The 26,084-nt window shown below is 41.2% G+C and overlaps 1 protein-coding gene across 1 annotated transcript in view; it reads right to left on the bottom strand.

The window, feature by feature from the left end:
• Positions 1–26,084, bottom strand: part of LOC129700127 (echinoderm microtubule-associated protein-like 5) — a 134,892-nt gene that overhangs the window by 91,259 nt on the left and 17,549 nt on the right. Inside the window, 5 exon segments of the mRNA XM_055640339.1 lie at positions 248–383; positions 2,810–2,995; positions 10,975–11,043; positions 14,984–15,082; positions 18,864–19,023. Coding sequence (XP_055496314.1) covers positions 248–383; positions 2,810–2,995; positions 10,975–11,043; positions 14,984–15,082; positions 18,864–19,023 — 650 coding nt within the window.

Genomic DNA, 26,084 nt, shown 5'->3' with positions numbered 1-26,084 from the left:
TTTCTCACCCCTTCCTTCCAAGTAGAACAATATTTTAAAGAGAAGAGTTACTTAATAACAAAGCCCACCAAAATCATATTAAGATCTTTTGAAAATTTTTATTAATACATCCAATTTAAGTGTGTCAATACTTTTCAAAGATCATTTATTCCCTGGCACTTTAAGACATGCATTCACATAATCCAAGGTCAGTCTCATTAAACCACCTTTGGAATGAAAATATTAAACACAGGCAGAATATTTTTACCTCTGTACCCTTGATCAGTTTCTCTGAGATCAATTAAAGTTACGGGTTGGAAACTTAAATCCCAAAGGCGGACACAACCATCGCGTCCTCCTGTGGCAAATCCCTCTTCACAGGCATTCATACTGAAGATTCCTGACTGAATGAATTTGTAAGTAAAATATTAATTATTTATATCCATAAAGATAAACATAAGCACTGATAGCACTATGAAATATAGATGCCACTATATTTTATTAATGTTCATTTGCAGATACAGTGAACAGCAACATTCAACTATTACTATTGGTAGGATGTTAAAACTTAGCGCTGGAAACCAACGATACAAAGAACAGCTACTTCAATAATGGCAAGCCTTATTATTTAACCAGACTAGAACTATGCAAAATGTCCATCTAATATTTTCCCTCGTTTTACAGGAGGCTGGGGAGAGAATGCAAAGACTGAGGAGATAGAAAACTGGTAAAATTAAAATATTTTTGAATGCAGTCACTGAAGCATTACAGATAAGTTTCAGCAACGATCTCTCTCAAACTCACAAACTAATCTTCTACTTACAACCAACAGATTGATTTAAATATTGTAATGTCGAATGCCTCAAATTTTAGCAGTTTACCAGGTTTAACTTTGGCCAAAAGAATTTGGTAGTAATCGACACAGCTACAGGAGAAGTACTTTCTCTTTGGGCTGCAGGCAACATTCCCCCCTTACTTCCTCTGCATACCTGTAGGGTAGCATGGTGGCATAGTGGTAGAGCTGTGCCTTACAGCGCCAGAGACCCAGGTTCGACCCTGACTATGGGTGCTGTCTGTACGGAGTTTACACCTTCCCCCCCGTGACTGCATGGGTTTTCTCTGAGATCTTTGGTTTCTTCCCACACTCCAAAGATCTACGGGTTTGTAGGTAAATTGGATTGGTGTAAATGTAAAATTGTCCCTGATGTGTGTAGGGTAGTGGTAATGTGCAGGGATCACTGGTTGGTATGGACTCGATGGGCCAACGGGGCTATTTCCGCACTGTATAGGGGCTGTCCCACTGCAGGGACCTAATCTGCGAGTTTAGAAGAGTTTGCCCTCGCAGCATGGTTGACACGTGGTCCTAGGAGGTCCTATGAGGTCACTGGAACTCTCCTTCGTGCTGGAGGAAAGTTCCTGCATACTCGCGGCCTCAGCTAAGTGGCGGAACATTTTCCAGCATGTTGAAATATTTTACGCAAGTAAAAATTGGTCGGCATGGTTCTTTTTAACTCGTAGTGCAGTGGAGTGGAGTCGCTATTTAGTTACAGGCAGTCGAGGGCAGCCGTAGGCAATCTCTTTCGCTGACCGGGCATTTTAATTGGCTCATTGCCGTTTTCAGGACCAAGGAAAACTGACTGGTAGGTTAAATGCTCGCTAAACTTTATTAAACATTGTCTGACTTCTTAAAAGTGTATCCACTCCTCCCCCCCCCACCCCCCCCCCCCACTCTCTGAAGGACTTACCGTACACTGTGCAGCCGTCTTTTACCTTCCTCTTCATCGTGGGTGTGAGTTTCAGACAGCGCTCCCCCCCGCTTCCCTGGCCCCCACCTTTGCGTGTGTGTGTGTGTGTGTGTGTGTGTGTGTGTGTGTGTGTGTGTGTGTGTGTGTGTGTGTGTGTGTGTGTGTGTGTGTGTGTGTGTGTGTGTGTGTGTGTGTGTGTGTGTGTGTGTGTGTGTGTGTGTGTGTGTGTGTGTGTGTGAGGTCGGTCGATCCAGCTCGCAGTTTAATCGCTGACGATCGACCCAGCTCGAGGTTTTCCAGGCAAATGCCCTCGAGCTTGAAGGTCGAAGACACTATTCTGAACTCGCGGATTAGGTCGCCGCAGTGGGACAGCCCCTTAACTAAACTATACTAAACTAAACCTCTCTCACCCCACAATATCTGCAATGCTCATTCCCTTACAGATTTACCAACCCAGTAGAAGGCTCGCTGCCTGCGGCCATGCTGTGATCTCTCTGGAGCATTTCTTGTTCTATAGAGAGCTGATCTTCTAGGTAGGAACTTACTTGAAAAAGGTTTTTACCTAGAAGATGAGCCAGTTGAGTTCAAACACTACCAGGTTTGAATTCCCCTCTCACCCAGCTTGATTGGGACTGCTGCTTTTTCATGCTGATAAATATTGCAAGTTCATAATCGATACCAATTCCATTTTACCACTGAATTACAAAACAAAGGTAGGGTTATAAATGCTATTAGATAAAAATACTATAGATACATTGAAAATCCATTGGCCTCGGACACTGAGAGAATTAAAAAAAAAATAATTGTTTCAACCTACATCAGATTATCATCACAGGCAAATATTTTTGGACATTTTTGGACCCTTTGTGTATTTTCAGCATACTCTGCTTTTATTACTAACATCTTGTATGTGAACACTGCATGTACAGTGGAATGTTGTTCAAATTATTCATATAAAATATCAGTCACTTTCAAATATTAAATGACACACTCCAAAGAGAGGTTGCAAAATTAATTAGCAATAAAATTTGACAAATTTCATGGTTTGGTACATTTTCATTCCAGTTCCAATCATGCATACTTACTCCATGTGCATTGTGGACAGTTCGCACCAGATTAATCCCTTTCCACACATAAATGTCACCATTTAACGCTCCGGAATAAGTGATCTCATCTCGTGCACAGGCCAGGCACAAAATGGTCTGGAGCTCTCCAGTTTTGCCAAATACACCCCGTTTCGCTGTTAAGGTATTTCCACATAAGCTCCAAAACTAGAAAAGGAGAAAAGCAACTCCAGCAATTGTTATTTTCAGAAAATGTTATTTCCAGCCAACTTAAAAGCAACATGGAAATTCTGTTTGCATCACTCCACAACAAGGTTGTGTGACAGGGATATGGATACCCACTGTAGTAGTCATTTAGCTTAACTCAGTATATTATAACTATAACCAGTTACCTTTACATTTTATCTGCCTGTAATTATGTGGGTGGGATATATGGGCGTGCTTGCGGCTGGGATTCTCGCGCAGATGCCCTCGTAAGTTTTTGGTTTAGTTTGAAGAAGCATGGGGGAGAGGTCACAGCTTTCCACCATGCTTGAGTTTGACTATGAGTATGATCAAAATGTTCCTTAAACAAGTAGAAGTTTGGATGAATATCTTACTGTTTTTACTACTGCAATAAAGAAACTATTAATTAAGAGACTGTGATTTGAAGATTTATATTTTGACGGCATTGAATGTCTCGTAGAGAGCTTGTGAATGGGTTTTGATAATCTCCTAAACCCCTGTCTTCAATCATAGTGGCTAGAGGAAAGATTCCTGGAACAATATAAACATCTGTCACTACACCCACACCATACAGATCAATCGAACAATGCCCACAAAACTCTTTATGTTCAACGCTGACTACATGTCTTGGCAATTATTGTTAAAGTTGGTTACAACTATATGACTTTTTAAAATGCATTGCTTTGTCTTGTTTTATTTCATCTTTGATTTAAAATATCTGAAAATTAATGTGAGTGGTCTCTTGGACTAGATTCAGAAAACCAGCAGAATGTTTTAGATTTATGGGCATGTATTTAATTTGTACCTTCACTTATCAAAAGACATTTCACATTTTTGGATAAAGAGACGAGTATTATAGTGCAGCGCCTAATGTAATCTAGCTGGCTTAGAAATTGCAATTCAATATATTTCTATGAGAAATATATATTTTTTAGCCCATGATATTCAATTCTAAAAAAGACACAAAATGCTGTAGTAACTCAGTGGATCAGACAGCTTCTCTGGAGAATATGGATAGGTAACATTTCAAGTCGGGATCTTTCTTCAGAAACAAAATCTTCAAAAAGACTAAATTCTGGGGAGGAAGTTTCTTTTGACATAAGATTCTACAGAATAACAAATGACAGAAGCCTTACAGTTTGAGGTTGACCATTTCAATGGAGCCAGACTCACCAGTTATTTTGAAGTAAATGGGATTATTCAGGTATTCTGGCATAATTAAAATTAAAAAAACCACTGGATGAACTCAGCAGGTTCGGAGCCTTTATGCAGGCAGTAGGACATTTGTGTTTTGGATCTATCTGCAGAGATCTCCCTATCCTGCTGATTTCCTCTTGCAGTATGTTTTTAACTTGAGATTCCAGAATAACCAGTCTCTTGCATCTTTAAAGCAATTTTCCTATAATGAAAGATAGTCTACCACTGCTTACTTTATCCAGGAAAGGAAGACAAAAGAGTGTTAAATCTTTTTATCCATTAATTTTTTATTCAATATATACCTAGGTTTATAAAATATGGAAGAGCATGGAAGTGTAGTTTTAATTCATATATCAATTTGATCATAATTCAGTTTAAATTCTTGTTAAAAAGAACCTCGGAGCTCATTAAATGTATTTTAAAATAATTTTGTGCATTATTTAAATACAATAAATCAGTATTAGGAATATAAGGGGCTGCACTGAGATTTCAACATTTATAAATTAGAGGCATGATTTGGCAATTTGGCTATTTAATAAGATCAAGGTTGAACTAATTTGTAACTTCAATTTTATATTCCCATCTACTTAAGGGCATTTTCATCCTTTGTTTATCAAATGTCTGAACAATTCCGAACATGCCCCTTGAGGAAGGGCACACGACCCCAAAAGCAAAAAACAAAAATGGTTTCAATTTCCCCTGTTAAAGAAACAGCAACTTATTTTAAATGTGACCCCAAATTCCAAATTCTCCCACAAGAGGAAATAATCCGTCCAATTCCGCCCTCTCAAGGCCTCATGGGAACTTATCAGGTTCACATTTACTCTCTCAACAGTCACCTCCTGACCACTTCCCATTCCAACCCGCACCATCTGGGTAGCAGCCAAGTAAAATTTCCCAGCATTACTTCCTTGGCATTAACATCCTTCCTGAAATAATGAGACCAATACCAATCATAGTACACTTGGCGCAATGGTTCCAAAAACAAAACATAACTTATATATTTTTTCATTCAATCAGAACATTGTAAGCATTCCTAATTACCGCTGTACCTGTATACCATGCTTAAGGGCACTCAGATCCTACTGCATGTGAGTGCTTTCAGCATTTAGATTATATGCTTCCTTTTATTCTTCCAGTTATTCCTTTCTTCTTCCTATCCATACCCCTTTGTAATTTCCTGATAATCTCCTTACAACATGCTTCCAAGCTACCTTTACATCATAATCAAATTTTGTATCTTACCTACATTATAAAAAGCCGAGACTCCATCAATGATCCTTGTGGCCACTAATTTACTCAATCTTGTTAACTAGTAAAATACATTTATGTGCCTGTACTGGTTTCTGTTTTGACATCCAGTCCGTGACTACAGTCCATGATAATCTTACCTCCTAAACCATGAGATTTCCCCAATAAGCGTTCATGAGGTACTTTGTCACATGCCTTCTGGAAATGTAATTTACCCACACCATGTATGATTTCTTCAAAGATGTCCAATAAAATGGTCAAACAAGACTTTCCTTTACAAAATCTTATTGGCTTTTCCTGATTACATTCAATTTTCCTCAAGTGCTCCATTTTACTGAACTGAATATTATCTTCTAACTTTTGTACTTTGACAAGGAGGGTCTGAAGGAGTCTCGATCTGATACGTCGCCCATTCCTGTTCTCCAGAGATGCTGCCTGTCCCGCTGAGTTACTCCAGCATTTTGTGTCTATTTTATCCTCTGACAAATGTTAAAGAAGCTGGTCTGCAATGGCCTAATTTCTGTCACCATCACTTTATAAAATAAAACAATGCTCGGGCAATGCACCTGCTTGATAAACCTTTACACAAACAGTACTTGGACATTGAATTAATGTGACAATATCCATGTAATTTATGCATATGAGCTGTACTCATTCTCGCGCATGCTCAGACTCGCGCATATAATTATATAAATCAGTCAGTGACATTTTACTTGGAAATAAATAATTCCTGCTTTTGATCCCAACACGGGTGGGTGTGGAGGCATCTTTCTCCGTCCAATATGTGCTAGTTTTACCTATATCGTAAGTAGACACATAACAAAACATGGTGGCAGCAGTGAAAGTGAAAATTTGTGGATCAAATGGAGAGATGATGATTAGCAAAAATGCTTTGAAAAGCTTTCAGGAATCAGTGTTTCAATGCTCAGCAACCAGACTAGCTGCATGCATGAGAGGAATGGTATGCAGGTCAGTGCGCACACAAGGCTAAGACGCAGTGTGTAAATCAGTGCTTAAAGATCACTCCACCACCCAATCCAAAGCTCAAAGAGAACCGGGTGGAAGAGTGGAAATTGTTCAAACAAATGTACGAAAATTATGGAGTGATAACAGACCTGGATAAGAAGGAGAAACAGTATCATAAAGCAGTATTCCTGCACACTGTTGGACCGGAAGGACTGTGAATCTTCAATACCCTGTCGTTCGAAACGGTAGCAGATGAGATGGATGTGAAAGTCATCATCGACAAGATGTATACCATCATCATGGCGAGATGAATGAAACATATGAAAGATTCATTTTCAATAAACGAGACCAAAAACCAGCGGAAAGCAGAGATTAATGTTGCAGATATGAAGGAGCTTGCTAAGGCATGCAACTACTGTGATTGCCTGAAAGAAAGCCTCATTCGAGATCGCATCATCCTTGGTATTGCAGACTAGTCAACGAGGAAGACACTCCTTCAGAGGAGGAATCTGACATTGCAGGATACTGTGGACATATGCAGATCCTTGGAAGTAACAGCAACAAGAATGCAGGTCATCGGCAAAGAGCCGACAATGCACAAGGTGGAACGATTCAAACAGGGGGAAAAGATGGTTGATTTTTCTTCGCAGAGGAAGAATCAGGGACTGATCTTCCTCTGACTGAAGAGTCAAATGCAAGTTCTGTGCGAGGACACACAAGCGCAGAAAGGAGGAATGCCCAGCATGTGGGAAGAACTGCAACAGATCCGGACGACAAAACCACTTCGACTGCTGCTGCAAGCAGAGGAAGGAGAGCACGCAGATACGGGGTTTGCACAAGGTCGTAGAGACATCTGACCCAACGTCCATTTCCAACACAGAGTCAGTGAGTTGCATTGGGATCAATGCAGCCGGAAACAATTAATCTTCAGGCCTATTCGCTGAGATGCAGGTCGGCACAGAAGCCATCAAGTTTCAGATTGACTCTGATGCCAGTGTTAATGTGATTCCCAAGGATCGTGTACCTAACAAAGAGGACATTAGATGAGAGAAAATAGTCTTAAAGATGTACAATGGATCCAACCTGTTGGCAGAAGGTAGGATGAAAGTTATACTCTGGAACAAGATGAACACCAAGAAGTACCGGGTTCACTTCATAGTGGTAGAGGAAAGCTGGCTCGCACCGCTCCCGAGCGGCAAAGTTGCACAACAGATTAAATTTACGAAAATTTCAAGAGCCTGAATGCTGTTAGCGAGGTTGACTCATTACTGAAGAGCTACAAAGACGTCTTTGACGACGAGAGACCGGGGAGACTACCAGGCAAGGTCAAGTTGGTAACGCAGGTGGAGGGTGCAACTCCAATACAGTGTTCTGCAAAGCTGGTTCCTGTAGCCATGAAAGGGAAGGTCAAGAATGGTCTCATGAAGCTGGTCGAACAGGATATCTTGTCTCAAGTCGAAGAACCAACTGAATGGTGTAACAGGCTGGTCGTTACGGAGAAAAAGGACAGCACAAAGTTGAGGTTCTTCATAGATCCTAGACCCCTCAACAAAGTCCTGAAAAGGGAGATCCACAGACCACCAGTCATAGAGGACATACTCCCTGAGCTGTCTAATGCAAAGATTTTCACCAAATTCGATCTGGTCAAGATACCTCCACTGCCAACTAGATGAGGAGAGTAGTTTCCTAACAACCATAAACATCCCTTTTGGGAGATATCGCAGGAAGAGGTTGTCATTTGGACTGAAAGTAAGTGCAGAGATCTTCCAGACCTGCAACAAGCCCTAGAAGGATTAGAGGGAGTGCTGCAGACAACATTATCCTATTCGGAGTAGGAGACACCAGAGAAGATGCAGAAAGGAATCACGATGCAAGACTGCAAGATCATCTTCAGTGATGCAGAGACAGAGGCATCAAGCTGAACTAGAGGAAGGCGGCAGTGAAAACTACTTGTATCACATTTCAAGGACACGTAGTTACAGATCGTGGTCTGAAAACAGACCCGAAGAAGCTCCAGGCTCTCCTGGAGATGCCCAACCCGACCAATCCAACAGAAATCCAAAGATTACAAGGCAGTGTAAACTACTTGGCAAGATTCCTGCCAATGATGTCGGACACATTCGAGCCTTTGAGGAGATTGACCCATAAGGATGCAGAGTGGGCATGGTAATCAGAACATGACATGGCAACGTCGAGGATCAAGGAGCTGTTGACAACGGCGTATCACACACCAAATGAACAGCTGGACATACAATGGGATACAAGCAAGGCAGGTCTAGATGCAACACATATGCAGAAGGGACAACCACTGTCCTATGTGAGTCAAGCATTGACGCCAACCGAGCAGAGATTTGCTCAGATTGAGAAGGAGGCACTAGCAATAGTGTTTGCCCTCGAGCACTTTCATCAGTGCACCTACGGACAGAGAGTGATCGTTGAGAGTGACCACAAGCCATTGGAAGTCATAGTCAAAAAGCCTCTGCATAGAGCACCAAGACATCCTCAGGGCATGATGATGAGGATGCTACACTGTGACATTGAGATCAAATGGGTAAAGGGAAAAGGCACGCATCTAGCAGATATGCTCTCCTGAGTATACCTCCCTGACACCACAGGGTCACTGATTCACTGATGTCAACATAGTTGAGTCCTTGGGCTTGGGAGTGGACAAGGTCAAACGCATCCAAGCCCGTACCAGGGAAGACGAAACACTACAGACCGTTAAGAAAGTAATCCAAAATGGATGGGCAGATCACAAAGCAGAAGTCCCAGAGACAGCACAACCGTACTTCAATGTCAGAGACGAGTTGAGTGTGCAAGACGGCCTAGTATTCAGAGAAGAGAGAGTTGTAATCCCTATCACTCTATGCAAAGATATGTAGGAGACACTCCACACCTCTCACCTAGGAGTAGAGGGAACCCTCAGACGTGCTAGAGAATGTATTTTCTGGCCTGGAATGAACTCCGATGTGTAGCAGTTAATTTCAAACTGTGAAGCCTGCTGCACGTACGGACAACAGAATCAGAAAGAAACGCTGATGCCCCATGACCTCCCAGATCGCCCATGGGAGAAAGTGGGAACCGATCTGTTCGAACTGGAGGGAAAGCATTATTTAATCACAGTTGACTACCTATCTAATTTCTGGGAAATAGACAGACTGTACGACCTGACCAGCAGGACAGCCATTGTGAAACTCAAGAACCAGTTTGCAAGATATGGAATTCCCAGCGCTGTGGTAAGCGACAACTGGACACAGTTCTCATCAGAGGCATTTGCCAAATTTGCCAGGAAATGGGAATTTGACCACTGCAAAATTTCTCCAAGACATAGCCAAGCTAACGGAAAGGTGGAATCGGCAGTGAAGGCAACCAAGCGAGTACTGAAGAAAACCACTCACTGCAAGACAAATATTGACTCGACAATATTGGAATTGCGTAACACCCCTGCAAGTAGTGAACAATAGTCCCGCACAATGACTACATAGAAGGAGAACAAGGGCGACACTTCCAACTACGTCAAACCTCCTCAAACCACGTGGTGCTGAGATACTCACAGAAGAGAGGAAAAAGATGAAGGATTTGCGAGGAAAAGAGTCAAAGATCTACAACCAGCATGCCAAGGATCAACCAATCCTGGAAGAAGGTGATGCCGTAAGACCCAAACCCTATAAAATAGTTGATAACAGATGGCAGAGAGCAACAGCTCAGAAACGACTGGATGAGAGATCATACAAAGTCAGGACTTCTAATCTGACATAATCGAGTGGATCTGAAGAAGACCGGAGAACTATCCCCACACATAACTCCAGAGAAACCACCAGACGCGGAGAAGACTGAGAAACCTTAGCAACCTCAACTGACACAGGAAAAACCATCACAACATGCATCACCAGAAAAAGATGCAACTCATGAAACTCATAACACAGAGAAAACTAGACCAAAACAAAGCGACACAGGAGAAGAAACTAGAAGTGATGCACAGAATGTACACGCTGAAAAGAAAGACACTTCTGAAAGAAACACCATCACAAAGACTAGGACAGGAAGAGTTGTCAGACTGCCAGAAAGATACGGTATGTCAAAAAGTAAGGTGTTTTATTGTGATGTACATACATGCTTATGAGAAGAAAGCATGTGAACATTATTTTGTGTTAATGAAACAAGTCACAAATTGTGAAATAAGACAGTTGTTCTATTCAATACTACGGTGTAATATTATGAAAAGTGTTCAGGTTTGCTTTATTTTGGATTGTTGGAAATGTAATCCCAAAATGTCAAAAAGGAAAGAATGTGACGATATCCATCTAATTTATGCAGACGAGCTGTACTCATTCTCGCACATGCTCAGACTAGCGCATATAATTATGTAAGTCAGGCAGTGACCTTTGACTTGGAAATAAATAATTCCTGCTTTTGATCCCAACATAAGTGTGTGTGTGGAGCCATCTTTCTCCGTCTAATATGTGCTAGTTTTACCTTTATCTCAAGTAGACACATATCAAAACAATGAAGAAACAAAAACAAAATAATGATTTCTTCCTCTGTACCTTGATGTGTTTCACACCACAGCTGATCATTTTGTTTGGCTGGTGCAAGTCCCAAGAAACATCAAATATCTGTAAAGAAAGCAAGAAAAATACAATAAAATTTATAAAGTGGAAATAAACATACCATTGATTTGGCTAATTAGTTTAAAAAAAATCCATCTTGTCTTCAATATTTGAACATTTCTCGATTCTCCACCTGAAAGGTTAACATAGATTAGACATTGAAAGCATTCCTACAATGAGGAAATATACACACTGCAAGGGAACTCGAGGTAAAGGAGCATTTGGAGGTAGTGACTATAATATTGTAAGTTTTAATCTACAATTTGAGAGGGAGAAGGGAAAATCAGAAGTGTCAGTATTACAGTTGAACAAAGGGGACTATGGAACCATGAGAAAGAAGCTGGCCAAAGTTGACTGGAAAGATACCCTAGCAGGGATGACAGTGGAACAACAATGGTAGGTATTTCTAGGAATAATACAGAAGGTGCAGAATCAGTTCATTCCAAAGAGGAAGAAAGATTCTAAGGGAAATAAGTGGCGATTGTGGCTGACAGGGGAAGTCAAGGATAGTATAAAAATGAAAGAGAAGAATTATAACATAGCAAAGATGAGCGGGAAGCCAGGGAATTGGGAATCTTTTAAAGAGCAACAGTAGATAACTAAAAAGGCAATACAGGGAGAAAAGGTGAGGTATGAAGGGAAGCTAGCCAAGAATATAAAGGATAGTCATAGCTTCTTTAGGTATGTGAAGGAGAGAATTAGTTAAGACCAAAGTTGAACCCTCGAAGATAGAAACAGGTGAATTTATTATGGGGAACAAGGAAATGGCAGATGAGTTGAACAGGTACTTTGGATCTGTCTTCACTAGGGAAGACAAAAACAATCTCCCAGATGTACTAGTAGCCAGAAGACCTAGGGTGACAGAGGAACTGAAGGAAATTCACATTAGGCAGGAAAGGTGTTGGGTAGACTGATGGGACTGAATGGCGCTAAATCCCCAGGGCCTGATGGTCTGCATCCCAGGGTTCTTAAGTGGCACTAGAAATCGTGGATGCATTAGTGATAATTTTCCAATGTTTTACAGAGTCAGGATCACTTCCTGTGGATTAGAGGGTAGCTAACGTTATCCCACTTTAAGGCGGGAGAGAGAAAACAGGGAATTATAGACCAGTTAGCCTGAATCTGAAGTGGAGAAAATGCTGAAATTAATTATAAAAGATGAAATAGCAGCACATTTGGATAGCTGTAACAGGATCAGACCGAGTAAGCATGGATTTACGAAGGGGAAATCATGTTTGACTAATCATCTGGAATTTTTTGAGGATGTAACAAGGAAAATGGATAAGGGAGAGCCAGTGGATTAAAGTACCCGGACTTTCAGAAAGCCTTTGATAAGGTCCCACATAGGAGATTAGTGGGCAAAATTAGAGCACATGGTATTGGGGTTAGGGTACTGACATGGATAGAAAATTGGTTGGCAGACAGGAAACAAAGATTAGGGATTAATGGGTCCCTTTCAGAATGGCAGACAGTAACTAGTGGGGTACCGCAAGTGTGCTGGGTCCCCAGTTATTTACAATATATATTAATGATTTAGATGAAGGGATTAAAAGTAACATTAGCAAATTTGCAGATGACACAAAGCTGGTTTGCAGTGTGAACTGTGAGGAGGATGCTATGAGGATGCAGGGTGACTTGGACAGGTTGGGTGAGTGGGCAGATGCATGGCAGGTGTAGTTTAATGTGGATAAATGTGAAGTTATCCACTTTGATGGTAAAAACAGGAGGGCAGATTGATGATGTCAAGTTGGGAAAAGGACAAGTACAACAGGATCTGGGAGTCCTTGTTCATCAGTCACTAAATGTAAGCATGCAGGTGCAGCAGGCAGTGAAGAAAGCTAATGGCATGTTGGCCTTCATAACATGAGGAGTTAAGCATAGGAGCAAAGAGGTCCTTCTACAGTTGTACAGGGCCCTAGCGAGACCACATCTGGAGTATTGTATGCAGTTTTGGTCTCCAAATTTGAGGAAGGATATTCTTGTTATTGAGGGAGTGCAGCCTAGGTTCACGAGGTTAATTCCCGGGATGGCGGGACTGTCATATGTTGATAGAATGGAACGACTGGACTTGTATACACTGGAATTTCGAAGGATGAGAGGCAGTATTATTGAAACATATAAGATTAAGGGATTGGACACGTTAGAGGCAGGACACATGTTCCCAATGTTGGGGGAGACCAGAACCAGGGGCCACAGTTTAAGAATAAGGGATAGGCCATTTAGAAATGAGATCCAGAAATAACCTTTTCACCCAGAGAGTTGTGAATCTGTGGAATTCTCTGCCTCAGAGGGCAGTGGAGGCCAATTCTCTGGATGCTTTCAAGATAGAGCTCTTAAAGATAGCAGAGTCAAGGGATATGGGGAGAAGGCAGGAACAGGGCACTGATGGTGGATGATCAGCCATGATCACAGTAAATGGCGGTGCATGCTCGAAGGTGACATTGTATATTGTCTATTGTCTATTGACAGGCTAGGTAAATGCAGACCATCAGTGATAAATAAGTTATGGGCTTGTCCCACTTAAGCCATTTTTCAGCGCTTTTTCAATTATATACCCTTTCGGGTATATAGATCGAGTTCCCATTTTAGAAGTCACAAAATATAGAAAAGCACGAGCCCGTTTTATTGATTTTTTTTTAATCTCCCACCCCTGCATTTTCCTGCTCCCCTCAATTTCCCTCTCAAATGTACTTTATGATCTCTGTTAGGATTTTACATCCTTCCTAAGAAAGGGTATCCATAATTAGCCACAATGCTCCAGTTGAGACCTAATCAGTATCATAGATAAACCTCTGTTTTGTTTAAATCATTAAGGTTCTATTTAACAAGCTAAGAATCATTGTGCTCTTTCAACTTCCTCAATTTCTTCCTAAACTTTTTTTACTACTGCACCACTTACGCTGTAATTTTCCATTCATCCTACTAAAATGTATCATATCACACCAAGTGATAACATCCAGAACTTGGGAGTCAATGGCACTGAAGCACATGATCACACATGTATTGACTTTTTACACATTCACTGGTGTGACAAACTGGTAATTGCTGATCAGACCCTAAATAATAAGGTTTTTCGGCCACTGGACCAGTGTAGTACAATATGATGGGAGTAGAAAAGAGCCCTGCCTGAGAAAACTTTGACAGCCCTCTACACCAAATTGTTGAAATCTTTCTACATATTAAACACTTCAAAAATAAGCTATTCAAAGGCAATAACATTGTATTAATATTAAAACTAAAACAAATATTCTTTATACGCCACAATTCAAAAAATGAAAATTAACAAACACTTGCTTATCTCACATAACCATTTAATTCTGCTGAAATAAATTCACTTGTTATTCCTGCAACAGATGTAACTTGGTGCTGGAGGTATTAGTAGGCAGATTCTCAACTGCAGCACGTTTGTGCTCATGTTACATACCACAAATTTGATAGCATAGATGCTGAGAAATGCTAGCAGTTTGGGGAAGTGCTGGTGTTTGCAAGCAAGCTCTGGCCCGTTGCTTAATGTAAATAGCAGTGCAATTCAGATCTTGAATCACCAACCTTTGAACTATTAAGAGCAGAATGCTAAAACCTATTTGCCCTTTAAAAAAAGTTACTTATTTTTGGTTATTCCTCCAGATATCCACGATGTATTAAATTATCCTTAAACTGCTGAAAGAGGTACAAACGTAGATCAGAACCACTTTAAAAACCACTTGTTTCCTGAGATGTTGGTTTACATCGAAGATAAACACGAAAAACTGCAGTAACTCAGCAGGTCAGACAGCATTTCTGGAGAAAAGCAATAGGTGACGTTTCAGGGCGAGACCCTTCTTCAGACTGAGAATTTCATCCTGTTCCTAAATTATTCTGAAAAAAAATATCTATAGGTGACCAAGCAACTATAATGTACCCCAAGTTTTCTAACTGCATTTATTAAGGAAAAGCAGGCAGTTACCCTGTCGGTGTGTCCTGGTGTAGTTGCTAGAACTCTTCCTTTCTTCCAATCCCAGACACAAATTGTGTTTTTAGAATCCAGACCAATAGATACCAAACGCTGCAGAGTGGGAAGAATAGAAATTAGAAGAAGTTTAGGTAAGGTTTAGATATAAATATTTCTTCTTATCATAAATATGTAAATATTTACATATTTTACAAAGGATCCTTAGCAAGCAACAACAGCCCCCCCCCCCCCCCCCCCCCTCTGGCTAACATTTGCTGTTCAAAAAGCACTGGCTAAAATTGTGATTTTTCATAAATGTAGAATTACGTTTCGACTTCAAAATAATTGCGTAAAATTGTGAGACATTAACATAAAGCGGTTATCTCACTATTTAAACTCTAGTATTGTATTTACGTTTTGCAATAATCCACAGAAAATGGCTAATCAAATCCCTTCCCAACAACCATCAGGCTTTTGAACACTACAAATTCCAACTACAATTTGAACTATGAGCTGTCTTGGCTATGCTTGGGACTTTGAGCTTTGTTTTGTTTTGCACTATGTTGGATTTTTCTTTTATTTATTGAACTTTTTTCATTTTTTTGTTATGTTAACTTTTGAGAACTGTGTTTACAAACCTGTTGTGTTGGTTCAAGTAAGGATTTTATGATTCTGTTTCAGTACATTGAAAAATGAAATACTCTAGACATGGAAATACAATTGCTCCTTAATTACACAATTTCATAATGGCATATCATGTGTGTAGAGCAAACCTTTTGAACAATTAATGAACTGGGAATTAGTAACTATAATTTTAAATCATTCATGTTCAAACGACCTAATGTTCAGCTCATTAATGAGTTTACTTTGTATGCATGTGTATTTATTATTCATCGTGAAACTGGGCCACTCCTGGTGCAAGTTTACCCTATTAAATTAACACCACTATGTATAACAAAGTGAAAGCATGTTCAGTGTCACAAGCCATCTGTAAAACTTAATTACAAATGGAAGACCTAAATGTCGAGTTTTCACCAAAGAAACAAAATGGAACTTCTCAAACTATGTCCAGGAGCCAACTTTGGCATATGGCTGCTCTTGGAATATCATGATCAAAGGTCTCTGAGGTTGCCCTATCTTTCATGTTGTGTGGCCAGTGAAATGGGTCCCTCAGTTATTAGAATTTAAAAAAATATATATAGTGAGCGGGAGAAACAGGAGGAAGTACAGGTAAGATCTTTTGGACACTTGAGCAGCATTCCACTTAATGGCTTTAACTGATGCCAAAGTATGCCTCAAGCTTTCAATTAAGACTTGTTTGAATCATTTGCCAAACTTGTATGTACAGTAGAATTTTAAACATTATGCAAGATGACGATTGTACATCCGTTTTGACATCATTACATATCTACTAAGCTTCAGCAAAGGACGTAGGATATCATGCACCAATTAGAAAATAACTCTTTGTAATAAAAGTTGTGTTTACAATGAGAATTTGGCAACAGGCTTTTCTTGGAAAAACACAGAGGTCCTTTGCTGATCAAGATGTAAAGATATAAAACTTACAGTCTTACAATAAAATGAAATAAAACAGTGGGAAGAATCAAGGAATTTAATTTTACAAAGAGCCCAACCTTGCGTGGAATAAAATACAAATTATTTGGTTCGTTGTTTAATTAATCCCATATGTCCAGGTAAGCTTTGTTTCCACTTAATATGATTTATCATTTTGAGGGTACAAAAGTTTTAAACATTTAAAGAGCAAGTAATTCTCAAAAATGACAATTGTTTAGAACTAGTTGTATGTCAGATGAGACCAGATGAACTGAGAGTTTACCAATTATAGATTAAATATTTGCTTTTCTCGCAAGCTTTGTAAATTGTAAATTGTGTGGCAAGGGTGGGAGAAAAAAAAATTGGTGTAATGTGTGTAAACAGTATTCAATGTTTGTATAGTCTCCGAGAATGTTGGATGAATTTTGTGCACGGTTCCTGCATTGTATATATTACTTGAATAAAGTCTATTTTGAAATTAAAAAAAATATCTCCACACTAAAATTGAACTATTGTCCATGGAGACACCAAGGATAAAGTCAGTTTATTGTCACAGTTAAGGTACAGTGAAATTTGAGTTACCATACAGCCACACTAAGTGAAAAGTACCAAAACACACAATCACATAAAAGTGAACATAAACATCAACCACAGTAGATTCCACATTCCTCACTGTGATGGAAGGTAATAAAGTTCAATCTTCCTCTAAGTTCTCACGTGGTCAGGGCAGTCAAACGATCTGCAGCCAGGGACATCAAACCCCCCGCAGCCAATGATCAAAGCCCCCGTCGGGGTGATTGATACTCACGCGTCGGGCTGGTTGAATCTCTCTCTGCAACATGGAGCTCTCGAGTCGGCCTCTTCTTACGAGAGACCGCGGGTTTCATAATGTTAAATTCCACAGGTCCCGTGGTTGGAGCTTCGATCCCCGGCAAACGGATTGCAAACTCCACAAAAGTTTGCAATACGTCGGTCTCCAGGAAAGGCCGCCAACTCCACGATGTTATGCCACAGTGGGGACAGAGATACGATATGGGAAAAAATCGCATCTCCGTCGAGGTAAGAGGTTGAAAAAAAAAAGATTACCCCAACCCCCCCGCCCCACACAAGAAAAATCCCAGGCACACTAAAACATACTTTTAACACAAACTAAAAACAATCAAAAGGAAGAAAGGACAGACTGACAGTTGGCGAGGCAGCCACATGTGGTGGCGCTACCCGCCACCAAAAACTGCAAATGCTGGAATCTTGAGTAAAAAAAATAAAGTGCTGAAAGTATATAACCAAAAAGTTGCTATGTTGAATGTTTATGCACCAAATATTGATCACCCCGAGTTTTTTTAAACAGTTAATTGCATCCTTTCCTAATTTAAATGAACATTTTTAAAATAATAGGTGGAGATTTTAACTGGTGTTTGAACCCCTCGATGGACAGATCTGCATCTGATCGTGTGTTTCCAAATAAATCAGCTAGTTTTATCAATTCTTTTTTACTTGACTCTGGAATGTTAGAAGTTTCGGAGATTCTTACACCCAAATGACAAAGAATTTCCTTTTTTCTCTCTCATGTATATCATAGTTACTCTAGGATTGACTACTTTATAATAGATTCTCGGCTAGTTTCATCGGTCACTGCATGTGAGTATGATGCAATTGCTATTTCTAATCATGCACTATTGAAACTACCAATCAAACTACCCGATTCCAAGTTTAGTGCTAAACAATGGCAATTTAATGCTACTTTGCTTCAAGGTCTAAATTTTGTTAATTTTATTAAAGATCAGATTGCTTTTTTCTTCTTAACAAATTCTACTGAAGAAATATCCAATGGTGTAGTCTGGGATGCTTTTAAGGCATATATTCGTGGACAAATTATTTCATACTACGCGGGATTAAGGAAACAAATTAATCTCAGTCCTAAATAGCCCACCCTTTATCTTTAAACCGTGACCTCTGTATGGATGGAATTGGTCAAACAACATTGAATCACGATCCTTCTTCAGGCTAACAGTCCCAATTGCAGATCCGAGTACCTTGTAATACCATCACATAGGGCAGTTAGAAATCAACCTTCTAGCCATGTTTAGGTCGGAATAGAAGATGTCCTTCCTAAAAGGCCATTGGTGAATTGGGTTGTTATTTAAACAGAACATTTTCATTACTTCATGATCATCAGTACTATTCCAAATTTACATAGTAATCAAATATAAACCTCTCCAGCTGCCTTGCTGAGATTTGTACTTGTGTAGCCAGACCATCAATCCAAGACTATGCATGGGTTGGACAGTAATTTAATCATTATGCCAACACACCTAGCAGAACAAGCAATTAATTTGCTCACCTGGCCATCGTGATCAAAAGCCAAGCAGGCTATTCCATGTGTGTGAACATCTTTCAAAATGGATATTGTCTGCACGTTGTAGGTATCCCATACACATATATGCGGCTCCTTCCCCACCTGCCCTGTTGCAACTAAAGTTCGTTCTGGATGGAGCGCTAAACTGGGGATTGAACAGAAAGTTTATTTAAATAAAATATTCATGCAGCAAATAGTCACATCGAAATTGCTGAAACATTCTAGAAACATTCATTCAAATGAGGCTCCCAAAAGGCATAATGACTGACTGCGGGGCACTATTTCGGTCTGAGAAATGTTCCAAGGTATGGTTGTACCAAATACAATACCACATTAATCTCTGAGGCACAATTGTGCAAGAGAAATAGTGGCACACAGATCCACGTCCGTTCAACTAGCATGCCAAGAAGAAAGTAGCTGCATATTTATGACAATACCTATTTTATATTCCATTGAATCTTAATTGCATCTTTTTCCTGAAATCATTATCTTCTCTTTATCTTGCAGGATACCATTTCAAGCAAAGTTGCCAATAGTTAAATTTCAACATGGCTAGTTAGTCCACGAACCCCAAATGGAGAAAAGGTTATAGGAACATTCGAGATAGGTGGATATGTAGAATGCAATGCAAGTTGACAGGCGAATTGCTCAGATTGACAAAGCTTATTCCAAAAGAACTTAAAGTGCACAATACAGGTGCACAACCTTTTATCCGAAGTTCCAAATAACGAAAAGCTCTGAATAGCGGACATTTTTTCGGTCCTTGAAAAAAGGTCCTTGAAGACGTTCACCGAGGGCGGCCCGCAGAGGTGACAGCGGAACCTCCGGTCGGTCCTCGAAGAAAGGGGAACTAAATCCCCATTCATAAAAGAGAAGGTGAGGGTATATTGCGCGGGAGGGTTAATAATTGACAATCTGCTGCTGCCTGCCCGTTGAGTTAAAAAAGTTCCCACGGTAGACTCACGATACACAGTGTATCGTGAGTCTTACGTGGGAACTTTTTAACTCAGCGGGCAGGTAGCAGCAGATTGTCGCTCCCTTCAGTTTCACCCCACCTGCACCCCTCTGCTTCCCGGCCATGTGTGTGACCCCTTCCCTCCCCTCTCCAGTTCCCCGCCCATTGCACCGGCGCGGGGGCTTTGCACTGTCTTCACGTCGGAGCCAGTGCCAGTCACCGGAGATGTCAGGACCAATGGGACACCGGCCCCCAGGCCCACTGCAAGCACGGAGATCCCAGAGACCCACAGCCAGCAGCAGCCCAGCCCCGCTCCAACTACAGAGGAACACGCTCCCCGTAGGGACAGAAGCTGATGGTGTGCAAAGTACGTCTTGGTCTTGGGGTTGCGGATGAGGGGGCGCAGCTCGGGCTGTGACGTCTCCGGCCACCCCCCTGTACAGGAGCTGAGACTGGGAACTGTGGGGTTGTTTGCAGTTGCAGAGGGAGGGGGTAAGGGCGGTACAGTTCCCAGTCTCAGCTCCATTCTAGGGGGTGACCGGAGACGTCAGGACCAACGGGACACCGACTGCAAGCACGGAGATCCAAGAGACTCACAGCCAGCAGCAACTCTAGCCCAGCCCCGCTCCAACTCCAGAGGAACCAGGGTTGCGGATGAGGGGGCGCAGCTCGGGCTGTGACGTCTCCGGCCACCCCCCTGTACAGGAGCTGAGACTGGGAACTGTACCGCCCTTGCAGGTGAGCAGGAGAGTGGGGTTGTTTGCAGTTGCAGAGGGAGGCGGCAAGGGCGGTACAGTTCCCAGTCTCAGCTCCATTCCAGGGGGGTGAACGGAGACGTCAGGACCAACGGGACACCGACTGCAAGCACGGAGATCCCGGAGACTCACAGCCAGCAGCAACTCTAGCCCAGCCCCGCTCCAACTCCAGAGGAACCCGGGTTGCGGATGAGGGGGCGCAGCTCGAGTTGTGGGCGAACTGCCACTTGTCGCTGTAGCCGCGCATCGGGGAGCGGGTTCTTGTTGGTCCTGACGTCTCCGGCCATCCCCCTGGACAGGAGCTGAGAGACGTCAGGACCACCAGAAGCCGCTCCCCGATGGGCCGCTACAGCGACAAGTGGCAGTTCGCCCACAGCCCGAGCTGCGCCCCCTCATCGGGACACCGACCCCCAGGGCCACTGCAAGCACGGAGATCCCAGAGACTCACAGCCAGCAACAACTCTAGCCCAGCCCCGCTCCAACTCCAGAGGAACCCGGGTTGCGGATGAGGGGCCGCAGCTCGGGCTGTGGGCGAACTGCCACTTGTCGTCGTAGCGGCCCATCGGGGAGCGGATTCCTCTGGAGTTGGAGGGACAGGGAGACACAGCGGATTTTGAGAATGGTGGGCAATCACTTCCAAAGTTCTGCCCACACAGTCAGTACACCTCTCCTACACTTGTCTCCCGCACTAAGACCATCTCGCAGAGAATGATCCCAGCCTAACCCTCCCTATTCTCTCCTATTCTGCAAGAAAAAACTACATTCAAGACTCAAACTCGTGATTGAGTAACTGCCGGGATCGAGGCGCAAACTCGCGACCTTGTGGATATGAGCCGAGCACTCTACCACTACGCTAAAAATCTTCCATTCCGAAAACCGAAAAATTCTGAATTACGAAAAGTGTCTGGTCCCAAGGCTTTCGGACAAAAGGTTGTGCACCTGTAGCAAGATTCATCATATTGACAGGTCGATTACTTCATAGAAAGTTCTAACAAAAATTATGCAGCCAGGGCACTCATGACAACCATTCAATTGAATGACCAACGACATATTACCTACCCATAAATAAATTACTCTGTTCATTACTCATTTTTCTTTTCCCCGTCTATGTTTATAACAATATTCACTTACTTAGGATCAGACGTGTACACAACTGTAAAATCAGTATGCAAACACAATTTTAATATGGCATCTAATTAAATATTCACCACAAATTTATTCAATTTAGTTATTTTGATATCTCAAAAAATTTCTCGCCCTCTTTAAAATCTGTGATAAGGTTGAATTTAGTTTATAAATCTAAATAATTTAAAATAACTATATAATTTCAGTAAATCAGTTTTGACTGTTTATATTCTTGGACCAAACTAAAACCTCATTCCATCTATAGGACAGTACAATATTGATAGCTTTGCCAATGGCTACAAATATTTTGTATGCCAAGTAATCCACCACACTTCCCAATTAAGAGATGGCAAGCTCATCTCATACTTCAATCAAAATACTTATTTCTCTAAAGCATGTTACACAGTTACATCTCTGAGCTGACTTCCGAAAGTTGACTTTGGTTGGCACAAAATGTTTCCTTGGAATGAAATACTGTAGAATAGAGGTCCACAAAGTATGGCCCATTGCTGATGGCAGCTCAGTTAATTTTTCTGATTGCCCCCTGAAGACTATTTTAAAAAAAAAGATTGCAGAGTTCAATATAATAACCATAAAGGTACAGCCCATGAAAAGGGGTGCATACATGAAAATGCATTGCAGGAAAACATAAGCCCATAATGCAATGATGTCTCACAAAAGTGCCAACAATTGAGGTAAAGGCAAATAGGTCTATTAAACATAATGCTTACATCAGACTTCAATACTTTAGTTATTATCCTTTTCATGTACCACATTGTCTTGTGACAATGTTACAGATGATCGATGAAGATTGTTGCAAATTTAATGAAAGGTGCTCTCACAAAGTCCCTCACATCAAAAATCATTTGCTTGATATGCTAAAAAAAAATTGTTGTTTGCAAGGAATATATTAATAGAAGGTATTACAAGACAGGTTCTCTAAATATTTGAAGGAATATGATGGAACTCAGGAAGGAAAGACGTGTGCAGTTGAAAATAAATCTTGTCAGCCAGCAAAAACTCTTCAAAGAGGAAATTTAAGGAAAACTGTGCCTCTGTTAAAGCCAGCTACTGAGTATCTCAGCTGAGAGCTTCAGGCAACAAGCCATTTACAAAGGGAGCATTTATTAAACAGTGTATGCTACAAGTAATTAAAAATATATGCTCAGAAGAGAGTAGAGGATATGGGTGATTACAAATTGACACAATTACAAGGTGTAGCCCACAATTCTGAAGTGTTTCCTGTTGCTTTAGTTCAGAGTAATGAGATTATTATTATTGATACAGTTTGGCTGCTCAAATTCATTTGCAGGATTAACGAATTGTTCCACCTTAACAAAAAACTGGCACCGCTTCAAAGTACGAAAAACACTACCGTGGGGCAAATCGTGTTTTATTCCAGGGATCTGAAAAAACACCCAAGCATCATGCTTTGAAGTGGAAAAAAATTGGTCTATTACCACTGGTGAAGCAAGCAACACGATAGGGAAAGATATTTACGTTAATGTGTAGAATGTATACAATAAAGCCTGATTACTTTTTATTATCCATCAACAGTTGCTTTGTGGAAAGACGCTAGATTTACTGAGACCATGAAAGCCAGTGTGAATAGTAAATTTCATCCACTACCATGTGCATACACACAGTCAGACGACTGCAAAGTTTTTTTTTAAATCTGATGCACTGCACAACTATAGGCCCTACATGTGCAGTGACATGCAATAGCTCAGTCATGGCAAGCATCAAGAGGATTTTTGGAGCCGAGCACCAAAATCGACAGTTGATTGAAAAAATGTAGGCTGGTGAAAGAATGTGCTGATAGCCAGTAGCCATGGGAGCTCACTTTCCTAATCAATCTCAGCGCATAATTTAATATTAAACCACACAGCAAAAAGCTAATTGGGAATTTATATAGCTATATATAAGAGTTCAAGATAAAACTGCAGCTGTTTAGTAAGCAGTTAGCCATGGGCAATAAATTGATTATTTTCCGGCTTGTTAACGTCAGGGCCAAAACCTGGAACAAAATTTCCAACAGCAAGTGACAGTGCAAAATATTACCCTGCCATAAAAACAGTTCCCAAGATTTGCACCATCATGAAGTTGATGTACAGCTTTTTGAAACCCAGTTTTTTGCAGTTGGTGTTGGTTCTGCACCAGAATCTCCGCAAGGTGAACTGATTGATTTGCAGACAAATTATACTTTGAAGGACAAGAGCAGTGAAGGTTGTTTTCTTGCACTCCATGAGCACCTCCACAGTGGTCATTTGTCATTTGTCTTAAAAAATGTAGAGCTCCTTTATTATGCTTGGCAGCACATACATTTGTGAGCAAATATTTCACATTTGCCAATTAGTCAGTGAGAAACATGAATCAAACAAAGGGTTTCAGAGCACAATTCCTCAGCAAGTTTAGCAAGAGAATTATTTTATTTTGTTTACAACCTTTTGGTATAAAGATTTGGAGATCCCTGCTTTATAGCAATGTGTGGTGGTGAAAGGTGCTACATTTGCATGGCTCTGTTGACCTTTGAGGTTCTGTTGATTAATTGCTAATTCTGCTGCTTAGTCAAGTCAAGTCAAGTTTATTCGTCACATACACATACGAGATATGCAGTGAAATGAAAAGTGGCAATGCTCGCGGACTTTGTGCAAAAAAACAAACAAACAAACAACCAAACAAATATTTCGCTTAATAGTACGAACACGTAGTTGTCCTTGGCCAATGGGCTTTTACTGTTGAAAATGCTTAATAAGCATTAACAGCTTAATTAAACATAATCTTTTTGTTGCCCTATTGCTCTTGAATCGACTTTTTTTGTTCATCATTTTGTTTTTATCTCTTTATCTTGTACTATTCTTTCAATGCTTCAACTTGCCACAGTTTCAGCTGAAATTAAATCTCTTAATCCCTGGAAGGTTATTATGTCATCGCAAAGCACTACTATACTTTATGTAAACAATTATTCTGCTCATTTAATAATTCTGTTCTGCTTGGTGTGACTTCCATGTCCAGGACAAGGGGTCACAGCTTAAGGATAGAGGGGAAATCCTTTAGGACCGAGATGAGAAAAACATTTTTCACACAGAGAGTGGTGAATCTCTGGAACTCTCTGCCACAGAAGGTAGTTGAGGCCAGTTCATTGGCTACATTTAAGAGGGAGTTAGATGTGGCCCTTGTGGCTAAAGGGATCAGGGGTTATGGAGAGAAGGCAGGTACAGGATACTGAGTTGGATGATCAGCCATGATCATATTGCAGGCTCGAAGGGCCTACTCCTGCACCTATTTTCTATGTTTCTATGTTTACATCAGTTCCAACAGTGCTCCATTCCTAATGTTATTATTCTAAAATCTTCAGGATTTGTCTTTGGACTGGTCTCAAACAAGTTCTTCATTACTGGCACTCTCAAGTGCATGCCATAAACTAAACCATAAACTCAACTGCAAAAGTGCTATATTTAAGAGAGAGAGAATTGAAAAGGAAGTGGGATAGTGAGAGACATGGACAATCATTCAGGTGGAGCAAAGGGAGAAGAGGGGGATGGGGCTGCTTATTTACCACAAATTGGAGAATTCAATGTTCATACCGGTGGGTTGTAAACTTCCAAAGCTGTTCAAAATAATATTATGCAAGGGCAGTTTGAGATTAAGATGGAGGAGGTGCTGGGCTCCTAAAGAGCATTCAGGTGGATAAACCCCCAAGACCTGATGGCATCTATCTCCGGTTATTGGGCAGGATGGGAAATAGTAGGAGTCTTCACGCAAATCTTTGCATCTTCTCGAGCCACAGCTGAGGTCCCAGATGACTGGAGCATGCCTAATGTTATTCCTTTATTTAAGAAGTAGAGAGAATCCAGGGAATTATAGTCCGATGAGCCTCATATCTGTGTGACTGTGTGGCTAGGTTCAGCTCCAACTCTATAATCAAGTTTGCTGATGACACTGTGGTGGTGGGCCTGATCACTGAAAATAATGAGAAGACCTACCGGGAGGAGGTGGCTGATCTGCCACACTGGTGTCAGGACAACAGCCTCCTCTTGAATGTCAAAAAAAACTAAGGAGCTGATCGTGGACTTTAGGAGGGCACAACATCAGAGGACGTACACGCCACTGAAGATGAATGGGGATACTGTGGATAGGGCGAGCTACTTTAAATACCTGGGAGTCCACATCTAAGAGGATCTGACATGGGCATCACAGGCTGCCACACTGGTGAGTAAGGCAAGGCAGCGCCTTTACCACCTCAAGCAGCTGAGGAAATTCAGAGTCTCTCTGAGGATCCTCGAGTGCTTCTACTCGGCGGCTGTAGAAAGCATCTTGTCCAGAAACATCACAATCTGGTTTGGGAATTGCTCTGCCCAGGACAAGAAG

The sequence above is a fragment of the Leucoraja erinacea genome, chromosome 9 (genome assembly GCF_028641065.1).
Source record: "Leucoraja erinacea ecotype New England chromosome 9, Leri_hhj_1, whole genome shotgun sequence".
NCBI lineage: Eukaryota > Metazoa > Chordata > Chondrichthyes > Rajiformes > Rajidae > Leucoraja > Leucoraja erinaceus.
The sequence above is the reverse complement of the archived record's forward strand: the minus strand, read 5'-3'. Positions and strand labels throughout refer to the sequence as shown.